The sequence below is a fragment of the Artemia franciscana genome, chromosome 19, assembly GCF_032884065.1.
Source record: "Artemia franciscana chromosome 19, ASM3288406v1, whole genome shotgun sequence".
Taxonomy (NCBI): domain Eukaryota; kingdom Metazoa; phylum Arthropoda; class Branchiopoda; order Anostraca; family Artemiidae; genus Artemia; species Artemia franciscana.
In genome coordinates this window covers 7,803,668-7,820,936 of record NC_088881.1, presented here as the reverse complement: position 1 = coordinate 7,820,936, position 17,269 = coordinate 7,803,668, and the positions used below count along the sequence as shown (strand labels likewise).

The following is a 17,269-nucleotide window of genomic DNA, read 5'->3' as shown; positions in this document are numbered from 1 at the left end:
TCTTTAAAAGATTAGTAAACCTGCAAATAACCAAAAGAAGCTTTAATATTGAAATATATTGTATAACCAAATTATTATTGTTTTTTTTTTAACGGGAAGTGGAAAGGGGAAAGCCTGAGAAAAACAATTTTACAGAACAGCCTACAAAAATTTTTCTAAGAAAGAATGTAAGACTGCAAATAATTGTTCAGGGATAGGGAGTTAAGAGTAAGAAAGGCTAGAAAACTGCATTATTCCTCCGAATGTTAGAGTTTTTTGCTTCCTCTGCATGTTTATCTTCTTTTGAAAAGGGAGGGAAGCCCCTGTCTTCTTCTCTTGGTGTTCTTGGACTTTTAAAATACGAAGAGCAAACTTTTTGATGTTGTTGCATTTATTAAGGTATTATTTACCATAAAAGCTGCTTTTAATGTTCATTTGTTCTTCCTTTACACGTTTGACGTCGAAATTCGAGCCTACGTGACATGAAACTATTTTGATTCGTCAACTTGGCATTATCATGCAATTTAAAGTCTTTGTGTCAGTTCAAATTGATCTTTGATTTTCATCTGTTATTTCATGATATTTTGTCAATGTCACCTTTGATTTTCGTCTATTACTTGAAGTTATTTTGTCAGTTTGATAATTTTCTTAGTCATTACCTTATTATATAATCATTTGAGCTTTTACTCTCGATTAATAAAACCAAATTAAAACTTTTCCATTTTATAAGTTATTATGTAGTAGTTAATTAACTGATGTCCCATAGGATGTGGTTTCACACTAAGTATCAAACAGTTCATGGTAACGAACTGCAGTAAGGAGCGACCCGGCTCAATAGTAACCAAAACTCTAAAAAAATGGAATTTTGATACCAATAGCTACATCAAAAGAATCGCATTTTAATGCTGATTTTAAATATATAAGTTTCATCAAGTTTAGTCTTACCCATCAAAAGTTACGAGCCTTAGAAAATTTGCATTATTTTAGAGAATAGGGAGAAACACCCCCTACAACTCATAGAATATTAACGAAAATCACACCATCAGATTCAGCGTATCAGAGAACCCTGTTGTCAGAGAAAATCTGTTGAAGGCAGATCACGGATGCGTGTTTATTTATTAAGGGTGATAGTATCGATCCAGTGGTCCTATAATATTGCAAGAGGGCTCATTCTAACGGAAATGAAAAGTTCTAGTGCCCTTTTTAACTGAAACAAAAAATTGGAGGGCACTTAGGCGCCCTCCCACGCAAATTATTTTCCCAAAGTCAACCGATCGAAATTCTGAGATAGCCATTTTTTCAACGTAGTCGAAAAACCTTATAACTATGTCTTTGGGGACCACTTAATCCCCGTAGGAGGGGCTACAAGTTACAAACTTTGACCAGTGCTTATATATAGTAATGGTTATTGAGAAGTATACAGACGTTTTCAGGGGTATTTTTTTGTTTGGGGGGAGGGATTGAGTATAGGGGGATATGTTTGGGGAACTTTCCATCGAGGAATTTGCCCTGGGGAAGAAAATTTCCATGAGGGGAGCACAGGACTTTGTAGCACTATTAAAAATAAACAATGAAAAAATAAATATGAAAAAGTTTTTTCAACTGGAAGTAAGGGGCAGCATAAAAACTTAAAACGAACAGAAATTAATACTCATATGAGCAGCTCACCTCCTAATACTTTGCTCTTTACGCTAAAGTATTTCTAGTAATTTCAACTATTTATTCAACGGTTTTTGTGATTCAGGGGTCATTCTTAATGAATTGAGACAAAATTTAAGCTTTAGTGTAAAGAGCGAGGTACTGACGAGGGGGTGAACCCCCTCATATATGTAATAAAACATGAGAATACAAAAGTTCGTTTAGTAAGCTAACTTATAAGTTACGTATATCTTTTAGTAACAAAAACATTCGCAAAAAATTAAAAGTTCTAGTTTCCTTTTTAAGTTAAAAAATCGGAGGGCAACTAGGCTTCCCCCCCCACTCCTTTTTTCTCAAAATCCTTCGATCAAAACTATGAGAAAGCCATTTAGTCAAAAAAAATATACAAATTTGGTTTTAATTATTCCTCTGCGGAGAGCCAAAATCAAAATATGCATTGATTGAAAAACGTTCAGAAATAAAATAAAAAAACAAGTTTTTAAAATAAAAAACGTTAAATAAAAAAAAAGTTTTTTTTAACTGAAAGTAAGGAGCGACATTAAAACTTAAAACGAACAGAAATTACTCCGTATATGAAATGGGTTGTCCCCTCCTCAACGCTTCCCTCTTTATACTAAAGTTTTTAATTGTTTTAAAAAGTAGAATTGTTGCAAAGAGTCAAACCTTAGTGTAGAGAGTGAGGGATTGCAGAGGGGACAACCCATTCCATATACGGATTAATTTCTGTTCGTTTTAAGTTTTAATGTCGCTCCTTACTTTCAGTTAAAAAAAATAGTTTTTTTTATTTTATTTAAAAAAAATTGTTTTTGTATTTAATGCAATCAGGATCCTAGTTATTATACACTACTGCCATCTACATTACCATATCTACTGCAAAAAAGAACCGCTGTGCTACTTGAGCGTTTTTTAACATCCATGTTATCCAGGTCACTAGAAAGTGTGGCTCTGTCTTGGAAGCTATGCAAGATGTCTATGGTTTACATATAGGGTCTATTATGGGGATAGGAGAGCATATTTTATCTTGGTTCTCGAAAAGGCTAAAGGTAATACTGTGTTATTGCCAAGTTTGCACAGATCAAATTTTCCCCCCTGATAGTTAAGGCTTTCTTACTTCTTAAAATTTAGTAGTTCAAGATCAGATTTTCTTGTTTTAAAACTTTCAAAAATGGATATGAGTACGGCTTCTACGTCTCAAAATAGGAGAGAAATAGAATCACTAAAAATCTAAAAACCATTGAAAACAGGAATTTTTTCTTTTTAAGAGATGAAAAAGTAACCATCGAACAAAAAATAAGACGTAGTTATTATTAAAATAGCATTGCTACTGTAACTAGATATGTCAAATGAGTTGTATTTTAGTCATAGGAGTTATTAGAAGGGGTGAGTCAGCTCCAGGAATGACTTAATTGTTTTAATTCCAATATTAAAATCAAAATTCCAATATAGCTCCAGATTCTCTTATTTACATATGAAATGCCTAATAAGCACTCATAACGTCCTATTCCTTGCATTTCGGAATCATATTCTAATCCATAAATCTAAAACTGCTTCCCCTAGGGAAGCAATGGGCTATCTTTATTTTATAACCACTTAATACAACTCCCGCCCATCAGGTGGAAGAGCACATGCACTTGTAGTTCTAGGTTTTGGACAGAAGGGCGGCTACATATTCTGCAAATTATTTATTGAGAATAAGCGCAAGCTCAGCGATGTAAGATGGCCAGACTTTTTGGCTCATTAACCAGTTCCGTAAAAACCAGTTTTTCAAGTAAAATTTGAATTGATTTTATTTGTTTATAACAAGCTAATATAACCAATAAAGGGCAGAGCTCCTTACTTTGTTTCTTTGGCCCGGAACCAGCTTGAAAAAAGCAACAGAAAGTCGAACAAGAAGAAGGTATTAAAAAGGGAGTTTGAATTACATTTATTTCGTCTTATGGAAATACTATTATGAAAAGTGAAGACAATCTAAATCGTGAAAACAGCTCAACTTTCACCAAATTACTTAATAATCGTGATCCAATTAATGGTCTAGCCTTACTCTTGGCTCATATTTGTGATGACCCCTTTCAACAGACTTGGAAATTCGGAACAGAATCATCAAAATTTTTGGGCATCTTCAAAACACATTTAGGATTGTGTTTTACACAATTTTTCCAACACCCCTTTAACCATAGATGTTTTTGGAGAAGGGAATGAGAGGGAAATTTTAAGGACGCAAATATAAAATAAATATAATTTATGCAGTTATAACAATTTTGCAGTTTTTCAAATTTTATCTTTTTTTAAGATGAAGTATAGGTTGTAGTTGACCATAAGCTACATACTTACTGTAATACTTATTACGAGGAAATTGCAAATTGACGAGGCCAGAACTGCTATTGCTTTTCTTAAGGATAATCCGTGACAGCACTATCAAGATATGGATCCTTTATCCCCCCTCCCCGATAAAAATGTTGCAGCTCTGTCCCTAACAGGCTACATCTTAATGCTTTCTTTTATAGTCATTAATTTTTACCAGCTAACTGCTTCATATTTAAAAGGTCCTAGAGTGCCAAAAATTCTAGTAACATCAAGAATATGGATAGCCAAGTTCATTTCAAGAAGCATGGCTTAAAATTATTTTTCACAGAAAAAAGTTTTGCTGAACTAGATTCCAAATTCTCTTTTACTGGAACAATCAAGAAAACAAACATTTCTAAGGTTAAATGGTGATTTTTTTTTTCGGCTCATTTAATGCCTTTATTTTTGAAATTTGCTTTGAACTTGCTTCCAGACAAAGTTATAAATTGAAGCTCTTTCTCCTTTAAAATAGGATTCCCGGTGTTTTTTTTTTTTTTTTTTTTTTTTTTTTTTTAGTTTTTAAAGACGTATATGGTTGTGTGAGTTTCCACTTGACAAATTTAAAGAATTAGTTTTAATTTTTACTGTTCTTGGTGCTTTAAATATTACAAACTTACTTTTGGGACCTTCACCTAGTCACACTTGAGGAAAAACAAACGAACGGCTGGTATATCAACAATTTCCTACATTCACCGTTCGATGGGTTGGGCTACATTAAAAATGTCAAACTTCAAAAAGGATCCATTAATATTTGATACTGACTATCCAAATAGTCTTAACCCAAAACCTTGCACAGAAATTGCGTTCCACTGCAATAGTGGTTTTGATACCAGGGTAAGCTTCTTTAGGTCTAATCTCAAAGTGGCAGCTTCCTACTGTCAGGATAGAGAGGCATATGAGGTTGGAAACGAGTTCGTGATATGATGACATCTCTCTGTATATAAATTTGAGGAGTCATCATTACTTTTTAGGAAGAATTGATATTTAATTCCTATGACTGTACTAGCACGTCACCTTCAGTCTTTGACTGATTTTCCGGAGTGCAGAAACCAGCAATCTTCATCCCTGATTCTAGAGAGCTTTACAATTCGCGAGTTCCAAAACTAGCAATCTGCAGCCCAGACTTAAGACCCAAAAAGGCCGGACTACAGTTCGACGTTAGAAATTAATTGCGAGAAATAGGTTCTTTTTTTTTAAAAACAGTAACGATGATATCTGTAATTAAACATTTCTAATCAGTGGGCTTTTACGACAGGAGCCTCCCGGGGCCTATTTAGTCCTGGAATAGATTATGTAAAAACAAAACTAAATATATAAAAAAAAAACATAGCAGGGCTTTCATAGTTTTGTCATTTATTTATGCTTTGCTTATTTAAACTCAAAACAAATAAACAAAAAAAAAACCCAAGGAAACGAAATAAAAATCATAAGTGAACGAGATTTATTCCAAATATATGCAAAATTCTTACATTATCAGAATCGTCAAATAAAATCCTTATACGTGTATCATGAATAATAAAATGACTGCAATATTTTGGTAAACGTGCCAAATATAATCAATAACAACTAATCAATTTCTCCTGCACTCACCATTCTATTTTCAAATTTCATTTGATTTTTATTTCAACTTTACTTTCCCTCGTGAAACCCAACCTATTTTTGAATGTTTTCTTCTATCCTTCTTTTAATCATGACAATCTGTTTCTTTTTGCCTAAAAAAAAAATGAGCAGAAATTGAGCAAATAGCATAATTTCTTACTTAATTATATAATTAATCGAATTAATTGCACGAACATTCTTTTTTCTTTAAATTGACAAATAAATAAATATAGTTTTAAAGTGAAAATGTTTCGTTAGCAATCATAGAAAGGACAAAATTACAATTTCTCGCTTAATTTCTACATATTCGCCCTTTGAAAGATTAGTAAACCTGCAAATAACTAAAAGAAGCTTTAATATTGAAATATATTGTATAACCAAATTATTATTAATCTAATAAAAAGAGCTAAGTTTTTGGGTCTTCAATGAATGTGTTGTTGTTGAACAGCAACTTACTAAATTAGTGAACTAGGCAGTTATAAAAATTAATAAATTACGTACTCATAAAATTTGATAAAAACTAGACCTCCGTTGCCTGTGCAACGGGAAGTGTTGCAGCAACTGTGCCCTGTTCCTTAGGGCACAGTTGCGGAGCAACACGTGCAACTGTGCCCTACGGGACACAGTTGCGGAGCAACAGTCTCCATTATGTCCTTCAGAGGACATTTTTCTAATGCGGCTTCGATTGTTATCTTGAAGCATCTTTGATATGGTTTTATTTCGAGCTCCTACTAAACTGAGTTTGGTAAAATGTTTAGCTGGTCCAGAAATAAACGAGAATAACACAATAACACAGTTGACAATTCTGAATATTTATAGGATGGATAATTACAATTTCAAGATAAACCAGAATTTCTTTAAATAATTGAAACTAGAAATCAAATTTAACTTTTAGAATTTGTCCTGCACAACAGAATAATACGATACAAATTAAACCACAGTTTGCACTACATGAATAATGACAACCAAGAAACTAAAATAAGAAAAAGTTCAAATATCAAATACAGCAAAACTTAAATTGTGGTAACTGAAATATGTGACTGCAACACCACACTTAGACACACCGCTATCCGTATACACATGGTCGATGATTGTTCCATTCTTTGTGGTTGACTGTCTGATCAACTGTTGATACCCTAATTGCTGAAAAGCCGAAACTATGTTTCCTTTCGCTGCATCAACGTTAAAGTCACCTGCTACGATGACTTTTTTACAATCAAGTTTTTCTTTCAAGTCCACAATATGTCCAACTTCAATTTGTAAAACAGATTCCGATGTACTCGGTGGTTTGTACATGTTAACAATCAATATGTTTTTTTTAAGAGTTTTCTTAAACTGACAGACCACTACATGACAGTCATACTGAATTGTCGTTCTGTCTTCAGTAAAAAGTACATCGAAATCAGAATTCTTGAACAGTGACAACAAACCTCGATTTTTGGAAAACGAACTAGAGGTTCTGTACACTATATAACTTTCCATCCAAATGTGATCTGACAGAGTGTCGAATGTTTCCTGAAGCAAAATAATTGACGACTTGTCAAAACCAGTGATCTTTTGGAGATCTTCAAAATGGGCGCTGACCGACTGTATGTTCAACTGGAGCAGCAGAAACTGGCTGTCGGAGATTTCAAGATTCGATAGTGTACTGAACTGACCCATCGGAAATGTTGCCATGTTCTCCAATGTATCTTGTACAGCAGTATCAGAATACATTGCACTTTCATCAAAATCTTTCAGAAACAGACCATTTAGGGTTTTTACTCTGCTTAATGCAACATAAGCCATACCCAATCTAAACATATTATGTAATGACACAATATTGCAAGTTCCAGTCTTATGGGATCGAGATCTGTCGAACCGCGTTGGAAAAAAAATTCTAGCTGGCCCAGAACCGAAGTTACCTCTAGAACGTCGAAACTTCGGAAATTATTTCTAAGAGAACGAAGCAACTTGGTATAAAGAACACTTCACTTCTTCTTGCATAACTTTCATAGCACTACTCGATAAAAATAAAATAGACATCAAAATCGAAAATTTAAGAAAATTTCAAAAAATCGGAACGAGATTGACTTTTCCGGAATTATTTCAGGGAAATCTGTAAGACCTACGGAATTTCATACTTCAGTTCTCGAAAACATCAATAAAAGTTCTATATGAGTTCGTAATTATTTTATCTCTAAAACGTTTACTTCCGAAACTAGGCCCGTCTTAACTTGACGCCAATTCGAAGTATTATGTTTCGAGACGCACATTTCGGGAATTATTTCCGGGAAATCTGAAAGAGATACGGAAATAACGTCTTATACTTTTCTGCTTAACTTTTGATGGTCTAAGCTAGAAAAATATAAAACAAACCAAATTCACCAAAAAATTTAAATTGCCCCGAGGGCATGACACAACTTCCAAATAGAAAAACCCAAAGAAGGAATTTTATTTCGGAGAAACTATTGTAAGCTCCAGTTGTTAGGAGATCGAGACCTGTCGAACCGCGTTGGAAAAAAAATTCTAGCTGGTCCAGAACAGAAGTTACCTCAAGAACGTCGAAACTTCGGAAATTATTTCTTAGAGAACGAAGCAACTTGGTATATAGAACACTTCACTTTTTCTTGCATACTTTTCATACCACTACTCGATAAAAATATAAGAAACATCAAAATCGAAAATTTGAGAAAATTCCAAAAAAAATCGGAACGAGATGGACTTTTCCGGAATTATTTCCGGGAAATCTGTAAGAGCTACGGAATTTTGTGCTCCGGTTCTCGAAGAGACAAATGAAAGTTCTACATGCGTTCAGCCTAACTGTATTTCTAACAAGTTTATTTCCGAAGCTAGGGTCGTCTTAACTTGACGCCAAACATCGAACGCCGAGTTTCTAAGAAAAAACCGGTTTTATTTTTTTTTATGGAAAACTGTTAGAAATTTTAGGAACTTCTCTGGAACTTTTTTACTCTGTTTCACGTTTCCCTTCCCTCTGAAAAATCTCAAATTTTTAACTCTTACCACTTCGGAGCTACAGGTCGCTGATCACGGTGAAAAAAACAAAAAAAAAAAAACAACGAAAGCAGTAGTGTTGCTCCGCAACACAATTAGCCATTTTATTGTTTCTGTTAAGCTTTGAAGCTATGCGTCTTAAATCACCTGCGTAAACCAATGCTCTTATATTAGGGCCGTATCCAGGATTTTTTTTTTTTTTTTTTTTTTTTTTTTACAGAAGGATTTTTTCAGGAACGGGGAGGGGTGCAAAAAACTTTAAAAGGCGCATCAAAAGTATGTTTATATTCATTTTGTTACGTTTTAACGAGTCAAAAAAGTATTTCTTTGGGGGGAGGGGTCAAACCCCGAAACATTCCCCGTGATAAGGCCTTGCTTATAATATTAGAAAATTGTCCAGTATACGGTGACAGGAAAACCAAAATAACTAAACAATTTCATTTTTTTTTCAGTTCGAATGGGAATCAACGAGCGGCATGGGCTCGTCGAATAAATTTTCGAAAAATTATTATTTCCGATTACATGATTAAGGATCATTCTTTGGAGACAGTTAGGAAAATCCTCCAGAAAGAAGCGTTGGACATGAATAGCCGCCTGTAGTCTGGATATTCTTACAAAGAATACAAGTTATATAGTAGTGCAAATTTTGATGTTATTTGACGGTAAACTTTGAAGACAATACAAGAAAAGGTTATTTTTCAAGATTTAAAAGGAAATTAAATCTAGTGATCAATGGCTCTCCTCAGCTCCTCCCTCCATTTGGCACCCCAGCCTCCTACCATAAGCTAAGATACAACAATTGAGAAATGGTTGTACCTGTCTTATAAAATTAGAAGAAAAGTAGTTTTGGTGTTGCCCTAGTCATCCAAACTATCAATATTTTCGTTAGAATTGTCTTTATTCAAATTAATTCGTTAAGCTGTTCACTATCCAGCTGCACAGGGAAACTTTCACGTATTTATTATTTAACAGTTTTGGAGAGAAGTAAGGTGGGAATTCAAGGCCAACGACCAACACATACCTCCAGCTGAGTCGTGGACAACTTACCTGGAGCAGAAAACTAGCAAAAGGGAGTAATATGGAGACGGTATAGGGTGTTTAGCAGAGGAGCTACGGGAGTAGAGTGGTGTCTCCTTAAGACGAGAGGATTATAGTCTCTTAGAGCCGATAAAGGTAGAGGAAGTATGGGCAAGCCTTAAAAAGAGTGAAGGGATCTTCGGCACCGGGGGTGGATGGAATACCAGCAAAGATTTGGAAAATAGGGAAAACAATTCTAGTACCAGTATTAGCAGCAGTTTTCAGTTTTGTGACTGAAAAAAGGAAATGGCCTGATCAGTGGAATTTGTCAGTAGGAATACCAATTTTTAAAGAAGGTAATAGGCAGGATCATAGTAATTATACAATAATTAGTTTAGGAAATGTGATGAGTAAGATTTTTTACAAGGTTATAGAATCAAGATTAGGGAAGTGGTTGGGTGAAAGGCGGTGGGAAAGTGCTCAACTCTAGTGTTATCTATATTGGGACTAAAGCAGGGATGTGTGCTTTCACCGAAATTGTTTAGCCTTTATTTAAATGATGCCCATCAGTTTTCCGTTAAGAGCAATGCACCAATGATATCGATAGATTTACTTAAACTGTGCTTACTACTATTCGCTGACGACATCGCATTACTGACTGAATCAAAGGAGAAACCGCAACAATTATTAGAGATTACGGAGGTTTATTTGGAAGAGAAGAAGTTAATCCTGAACACATCGAAGACAGTGGTGATGGTATTTGGTCGTAAAGCCATGGAAAGTGAATTTTTCCTTTAAAAGTGAAACTTTACCAGTGAAAAATGAATTTGTTAATCTTGGGGTAAAGTTTACTAGTAACGGCAAATTCAGTGGACATCTGGATCTAGCGAATGCAAGGGGGAGGTATATTAGCGGTGAAATAGCGAGGAGTAGTCTTAGACGGGTGAGAGATATTAGAGTACATAAGAGGATTTGGACAAGTAAGATAGTACCGGCGATGGATTATGGAGCAGAGGTCTGGGGTTATCGGAAAGGTCCGAAACTTGAGGTGGTTATGATGAGATATTATAAGAGGATATTGGGACTAAGGGATTCGTTTAGTAATTTGGTAATCCAGGGGGATTTAGGGTTAGCATTGCTGCGATCTATGAGGCTAGTGACCATGGTGAGATATTGGGTTAGGATAATGGGTATGAAGAGATTTACAGTAGCAAAGGCAGCATACCTAGAGGCGTTGAGACAGAAAAGCAGGGTGGCCAGCGGAGATCAAGAATATCTTAGATAAGTGTGGATTAGGGGAATGGTGGAATGAAGGAAAGGGGGTTATGGGTATGGAGGAAATAGTAAAAAGGGAGGTACAAGAGAGGTTGAAGAACCAAGAAAGCCAGATATGATGGGCAAGTCTGGATCGTTAAAATTTTATAGACAAAGGGTAGTTGGGGGGAGGAAGTATTTTGGAAGGTTGGGTTAAGTAGAGAGGATATGAAGGCTTATTTGAACTGGAGGGGAAATGCATTTTTGATTGACGAGAAAAGAAAGTATCAAGGGAGAAAAGGGGTAACTGTAGTATCTATTGCTTGTCCTATGTGTGGATCTCAGGATGAAAGTTTGATACATTTTTTGTGTGAATGTGTCGAATTGAATGAATGGGGGCGAGAGATGTATGGTAAAGAAAAGTTGAATGAAATATGGATGGTAGATAGAATGAAAGAGACAAATTTCCTGAATATTAAAAGGATAGCAAGGTTTGTCAGGATTGCAGCGTCACATCGTGAGCGTTTTCTTTAAATAGTTTTTATTTTAGCTAATTTGTTGTTTGTTTTGTTATGTAAATTCCCTATGGCCCACGGGCTTTTTCTGGAATAAATTATTATTATTATTATTATATATCTTATATTTTAGTGTTAATTTTAAATTTTAATTTTGAGCTAAATATCTATAATATAGAATAAGCTTCAACGCATACAAGTAAAAATAAACAAAATATACAAGTAAAAACATACAATATATACATACATACAAGTATAATACATACAATACATACAAGTAATATATACAATGCATACAAGTAAATACATACATACATACCAGTAAATACATACAATTACATACAAGTAAAAATAAACAAAAATGGAAGGTAGCGCAGCATTCGTAGTTTTGAACAAAAAATAAAAATACATCTCAAATAATGAAATGAGAAAGAATGGGATATGAATGAAATTCATTAGAAATACTGCAGAGTTTTACATGTCATAGAAGAAATATACATACTATTTCGAGATCCATCTCTCCGAGACGGCTCGAATACAATTTTTGGGGAAAAATTTTGAAGGAGAAACCATTTAAAGGCAAATAAAATGGAGTTAATCTTAGATGGTTACATTGTGATGGGTAAGTTTTACAGTCCATTTTTTCTATTTATTTATTTTAAATAAAAATTCCTAACAAAACGAGCATGGAGGACTAGAGCACAGACCATGTGGCCGAATTGGGCACAACTACACACGTATACTAAATACATGTAACTTTTTTGTGTAAGAAGTTCTAAATATTTTAACCTTTTTGAAGAAGTTCAAGAATCTGAGCTACAAAATTTAGGTTAGAGTTAAATAATAAATACGTGAAAGTTTCCCTGTGCAGCTGGATAGTGAACAGCTAAACGAATTAATTTGAATTAAAGCAATTCTAACGAAAATATTGATAGTTCAGATGACTAGGGCAACCCCAAAACTACTTTTCTTCTAATTTTATAAGATAGGTACAACCATTTCTCAATTGTTGTATCTTAGCTTATGGTAGGAGGTTGGGGTGCCAAATGGAGGGAGGAGCTGAGGATAGCCATTGATCACTAGATTTAATTTCCTTTTACATTTTGAAAAATAACCTTTTCTTGTAGGGGAGACCAGCCCAACTTCGCCACAGCCCAGGTTCACCATTTGTGTTTTACTTGCAATCCATCCACGGAGAAAATTCCATAATCTAGTGTTTGAACTGCCATCTAATAGCGAAAGTTTAAGTAGATTAAGAAGCAAGTTAAAACACGTTTTGTAAATTCTATGCGGTAAGTTGTTTTTTGGTGCTTTAAAACTAGATTTTGTCCAGATGGAAAATGGAAAAAGTCAATCCTTAACATAAAGGTATGAGAGGACTCATTATCTCAACGTGATCATCTGCAACTTAGCAACAATGATGGGTGCATATTTGACGCCATCTATGGTAATAACTGATCAGCAATTTTTTTACTCAAAAGAGGGAGCAAGCCCACGTTCGCCATCAAAAACCAGCCCTGGTTCGTCACTCTTAGGAATGGCGATCCAGGGCCTGGCGAACCTGGACGGTCGAATTCTCACAATAAACCGACTAAGTCTATCTTCTTTTTTTTACCTAACCGGGAAGTAAATGCTGTGATTTTTGTTCAAATGACCTTTATTCTTCTTATACTTTTTGACCAACGGTCGGTACTATCAACCCCGAGAAAAAATACAATAGTTGATATTCCTGAATCAGCTTCAGATGACGATTCCTCCTCCCTCGGCAGCTGTTTTCCCAAACATGTTTTAAGTTTTGGGCTGCTATGGTGGTTGTGACGGAAGCACCAACCATGAAAAAAAACTGATCGTTCCAAGTTGTGCTTTTCCTTTCGTTCAATGTGTGGGACTGTAAGTCCTCAATCGAGGATTTTCAAGAATTTCGATTTCAATGGTGTTTTATTTCCATTTGACATACTTTTTGAGGTGTTTCTGGCTTCTTTTGAAGTTTTCAAAAATGTGTCTCAATAACGACAATTTATTGTTCTTTAAAATATTTATTCTTTAAAATAGCTATTATTTTGTATCAGCATTCATTCGGAAATATTTAATACGATTCTTACAGCATACATTTTAAGATTACGTTGAAAATAAGTCGTGTTTAACTCTTTACTAAGCTGTAGCTAGGGCTGCACTGATGATTAGAGAAACACTAACCACCAGTATTCTGCTCAAACCTATCTGTTTATAAAACCAGACGTGATTCATGCACCAAGGAGATTCCTTAGATATGTAAAAACGCGATTCTTCACTTTTCTGTGAGCAAGGAGACAAAAGAAAATAGCGTTTCTTCTCAATCATTTACCGATTTTTGTTCAAACCAGAGATTCGTTGTTTCTTTCTCTTGCTTCCTCTATGGGATATAAAGCCAAAATTCAACCTAGATTAAACTGTTTACATATCACATTAGGAGAAAATCATCACAATTTCAAAGGAAAGGGTAGTTAGATGATGGCTTATAAAAATAATGCTGCTGAATGTCTGGAAATTTTACACATACATATATATATATATATATATATATATATATATATATATATATATATATATATATATATATATATATATATATATATATATATATATATATATATATATAGGCCTATATATATATTTGTATATATATACCCTAGTTCTTCCTTGTTAGACTGCACTAGACAAACAAGGGAGTATCTCATGTAATTCAGCCTGGATTTCTCTCCCTTAGTTCTCGGGAAATCAAATAGTTTGGTGGGAAAAAAGAAAAATTTAATCATTCAGCTTACTTTTTTCAGGTAAAATGGTGCGAAAAACTAAGCCAGTTAAAGAAAGGAAAAAGGGTGCTGTGGATCCTGAACTGGTTCAAGCAGCTGTCATTGAAGTGTTAGTAAAAAAACAAAAAACGCTTACATCAGCGAAAAAGTATGGAATACCACGGGGAACTCTAAGGGGATATGTTACAAAAGCTGAGAAACAGAACATGGAAATTGAACTTCTACCTCTCTCATTTTTTTCCCCAGCTTACGTCACAAGAAAAATCTTCACAGAAGAACAGGAAAATGCCCTTGCCAGGTACTTGAAACTTGTTTGCCAGATGCATTATGGCTTAACGTCGCTTGAAGTGCGGCAACTTGCCTACAGATACGCTCTCGCGAAAGAAATTGCAACGAAAATCAAAATGCCGCCGGGGAAGACTGGTATCGGGGTTTTATGGCACGACACTCGCAACTAGCTGTCAGAGCGCCTGAAGCAACAAGTCTTGGCCGTGCAACTGCTTTCAATCGTGTGACAGTTGGAAAATTTTTTGAGAAACTTGGTGAAGTGTACAGGCGCCACAGATTTACTGCCCAAAATATTTGGAATGTCGATGAAACTGGACTATCAACTGTCCACAAGCCGGGAAAAATTGTTGCAGTAAAAGGACAGAGACAGGTTGGCAAGGTTACTTCTGCAGAAAGAGGACAGAATGTTACTATGTGTGTTTGTGTCAGTGCCATGGGTAATAGCGTCCCTCCAATGCTCATTTTCCCTCGCAAGAAATGCCCTGAAATTCTGCTGAAAGGAGCGCCACCAGGTACCATTGCTCACGGCTCAGAAACGGCATCGGGTTGGATGTGCAATGAACTCTTTCTTGTTTGGATGAACCATTTTATCAGTCAGGCAAGACCAAGCAAAGCTAATCCTGTGCTTCTAATTCTTGACAATCACATTAGTCGTTACAGTAGTGAATTGCTTGAGTTAGCAAAAGAGAATGGAGTTGTCATGCTGACAGTGCCTCCACACACAACGCATAAGTTGCAACCACTTGACAGGTCAGTTATGTATCCTTTGAAGGCATTCTACAACAGGGAATCTGCGACTTTTATGACACAGCACAAATGCAAGACTATTTCCATGTACAATGTATCCGAGCTTTGCGGAAAGGCGTATCCCAAAGCACTGACTCCAGAAAACATAATAAGCGGTTTTCGTAGCACTGGGATTTTCCCTTTCGATCCCAATGTTTTCAAAGATCACGAGTATCTCAGCTCATATGTCTCTGATCGACCACATCCTTTGGACCAGGATGTCTTAGTACCTCCATCACCAGTTTCTGGTTCCCGTAAAGATGATGCGGCTAGCCAGTTTACTGACTGTGACAACGCTACCCAATCTCTATTGGGCTTACCTTCAGATGTAGACCTATTGGCTGACAAAAGCTTCTCTGAACTAGTTGACATCTCTCCATTCCCAAAAGGTTCTCCGAGAAAACAAATCAGACGTGCAGTGAAAAAAAAATCTACCGAAATCTTGACTGACACCCCAGTGAAGGAAAGAATCCGTCAGGAAGAAGAACTGAAAGCTGACAGGAAATGCAAAGAAAGCCAAATTACAAGAAGCAAGCAAGCAACTATTTCTAGAGTGAAAGTGAATCCAATCATGTTGAGATGGAGTTTGATGATGATAGTGACAACAGTCTGAATCTAAGAGGAGTTGAAGAGGATTTGGGAAGCAGGCCAATAGAATTGGGTGACTTTATCTTAGTTGGTCTTGTAGGTAAAAAGAGTGGCAAGCATTTTTATGCTGCGAAAGTTTTAAAGGAATATCCAGATGAGCTTCGGTGTTAAATTCTTGAAGTGTGTAGAAATGAGCAAGTTCGTGCTGACTGAAGAGGAATCTTGCGTCTTGAAGTCCGAGGTTGTAACCAGATTAGGAAAATCCTCAATATCAGGCGGAACTTCAAGACTTGCTGAACGGCTGAAGTTTGGTGTGGACCTTTCAGTATACAAGATGGGTTAAGTGAATTATCCTATACCCAATTCCTTTTGTAGCTGCATGAAAAATAAATGTCTGAAATAACTATACATAAACATCTATTCTAACGCTACATTTAGAGCAATAGATGCTTTGATAACCATGATGCAAGATGGTGGCGAACGTGGGCTAATGTGTGGTGAACGTGAACCAGGTTGGTCCAGGTTAGCCATCTTTGGAGAATCTCACTGTGGCTCTTTTTCGCTGCATCGAAAAAGATTGACTGCTGGGGATTTTTTTCCTAGATACCCCATAAATAAGCCTATATTCCAGGACTTTCAGAATTATTTTAAGTCGAAAACTGTGGTTACAATAAATAAAGAACGAAAAAAGTGGCGAATATGGGCCGGTCTCCCCTATTGTCTACTAAGTTTACCGTCAAATAACTTCAAAATTTGCACTACTATATAACTTATATTCTTTGTAAGAATATCCAGACTACAAGCGGCTATTCATGTCCAACGCTTCTTTCTGGAGGATTTTCCTAACTGTCTCCGAAGAATGATCCTTAATCATGTAATCGGAAATAATAATTTTTCGGAGATCTATTCGACGAGCCCATGTCGCTCGTTGATTCCCATTCGAACTGAATAAAAAAGAGGAAATTGTTTAGTTATTTTGGTTTTCCTGTCACCGTAAACTGGACAATTTTCTAATATTATAAGCAAGGCCGTATCAAGAGGAACGTTTCGGGGTTCAACTCCTCCTCCCACAGAAATACTTTTCCGACTCGTTAAAACGTAACAAAATGAATATAAACGTACTTTTGATGCGCTTTTTAAAGTTTTTGTACACTTCCCCTTTCCAGAAAAGATCTTTCTGTAAAAAAGAAAAAAAAAAGAAAAAAAAATATCCTGGATACGGCCCTAATATAAGAGCTATGGGTGTAAACAGGTGGCGCTCCTTTCAGCAGAATTTCAGGGCATTTTTTGCGAGGGAAAATGAGCATTGGAGGGACGCTATTACCCATGGCATTGACACAAACGCACATAGTAACATTCTGTCCTCTTTCTGCAGAAGTAACCTTGCCAACCTGTCTCTGTCCTTTTACTGCAACAATTTTTCCCGGCTTGTGGACAGTTGATAGTCCATTTTCA

General features: G+C 35.7%; 1 protein-coding gene across 1 annotated transcript; it reads left to right on the top strand.

Annotated features, from left to right (window-relative positions):
• The first annotated feature begins 11,948 nt into the window (after positions 1-11,948).
• LOC136039653 (uncharacterized) lies at positions 11,949-15,839 on the top strand. The gene is made up of 3 exons (XM_065723556.1): positions 11,949-11,982; positions 14,174-14,450; positions 14,501-15,839. Exons 1-3 carry the CDS (start codon positions 11,949-11,951, stop codon positions 15,837-15,839), a joined length of 1,650 nt encoding a protein of 549 aa, XP_065579628.1.
• The last annotated feature ends 1,430 nt before the right edge of the window (positions 15,840-17,269 follow it).

Coding starts and splice junctions, on each gene's coding strand:
- LOC136039653 (XM_065723556.1), top strand. CDS start 11,949: ATGGAGTTAATCTTAGATGGTTACATTGTGATGG. Junction 11,983..14,173: donor AGATGGTTACATTGTGATGG/GTAAGTTTTACA, acceptor TACTTTTTTCAG/GTAAAATGGTGCGAAAAACT. Junction 14,451..14,500: donor CAGGAAAATGCCCTTGCCAG/GTACTTGAAACT, acceptor CGTCGCTTGAAG/TGCGGCAACTTGCCTACAGA.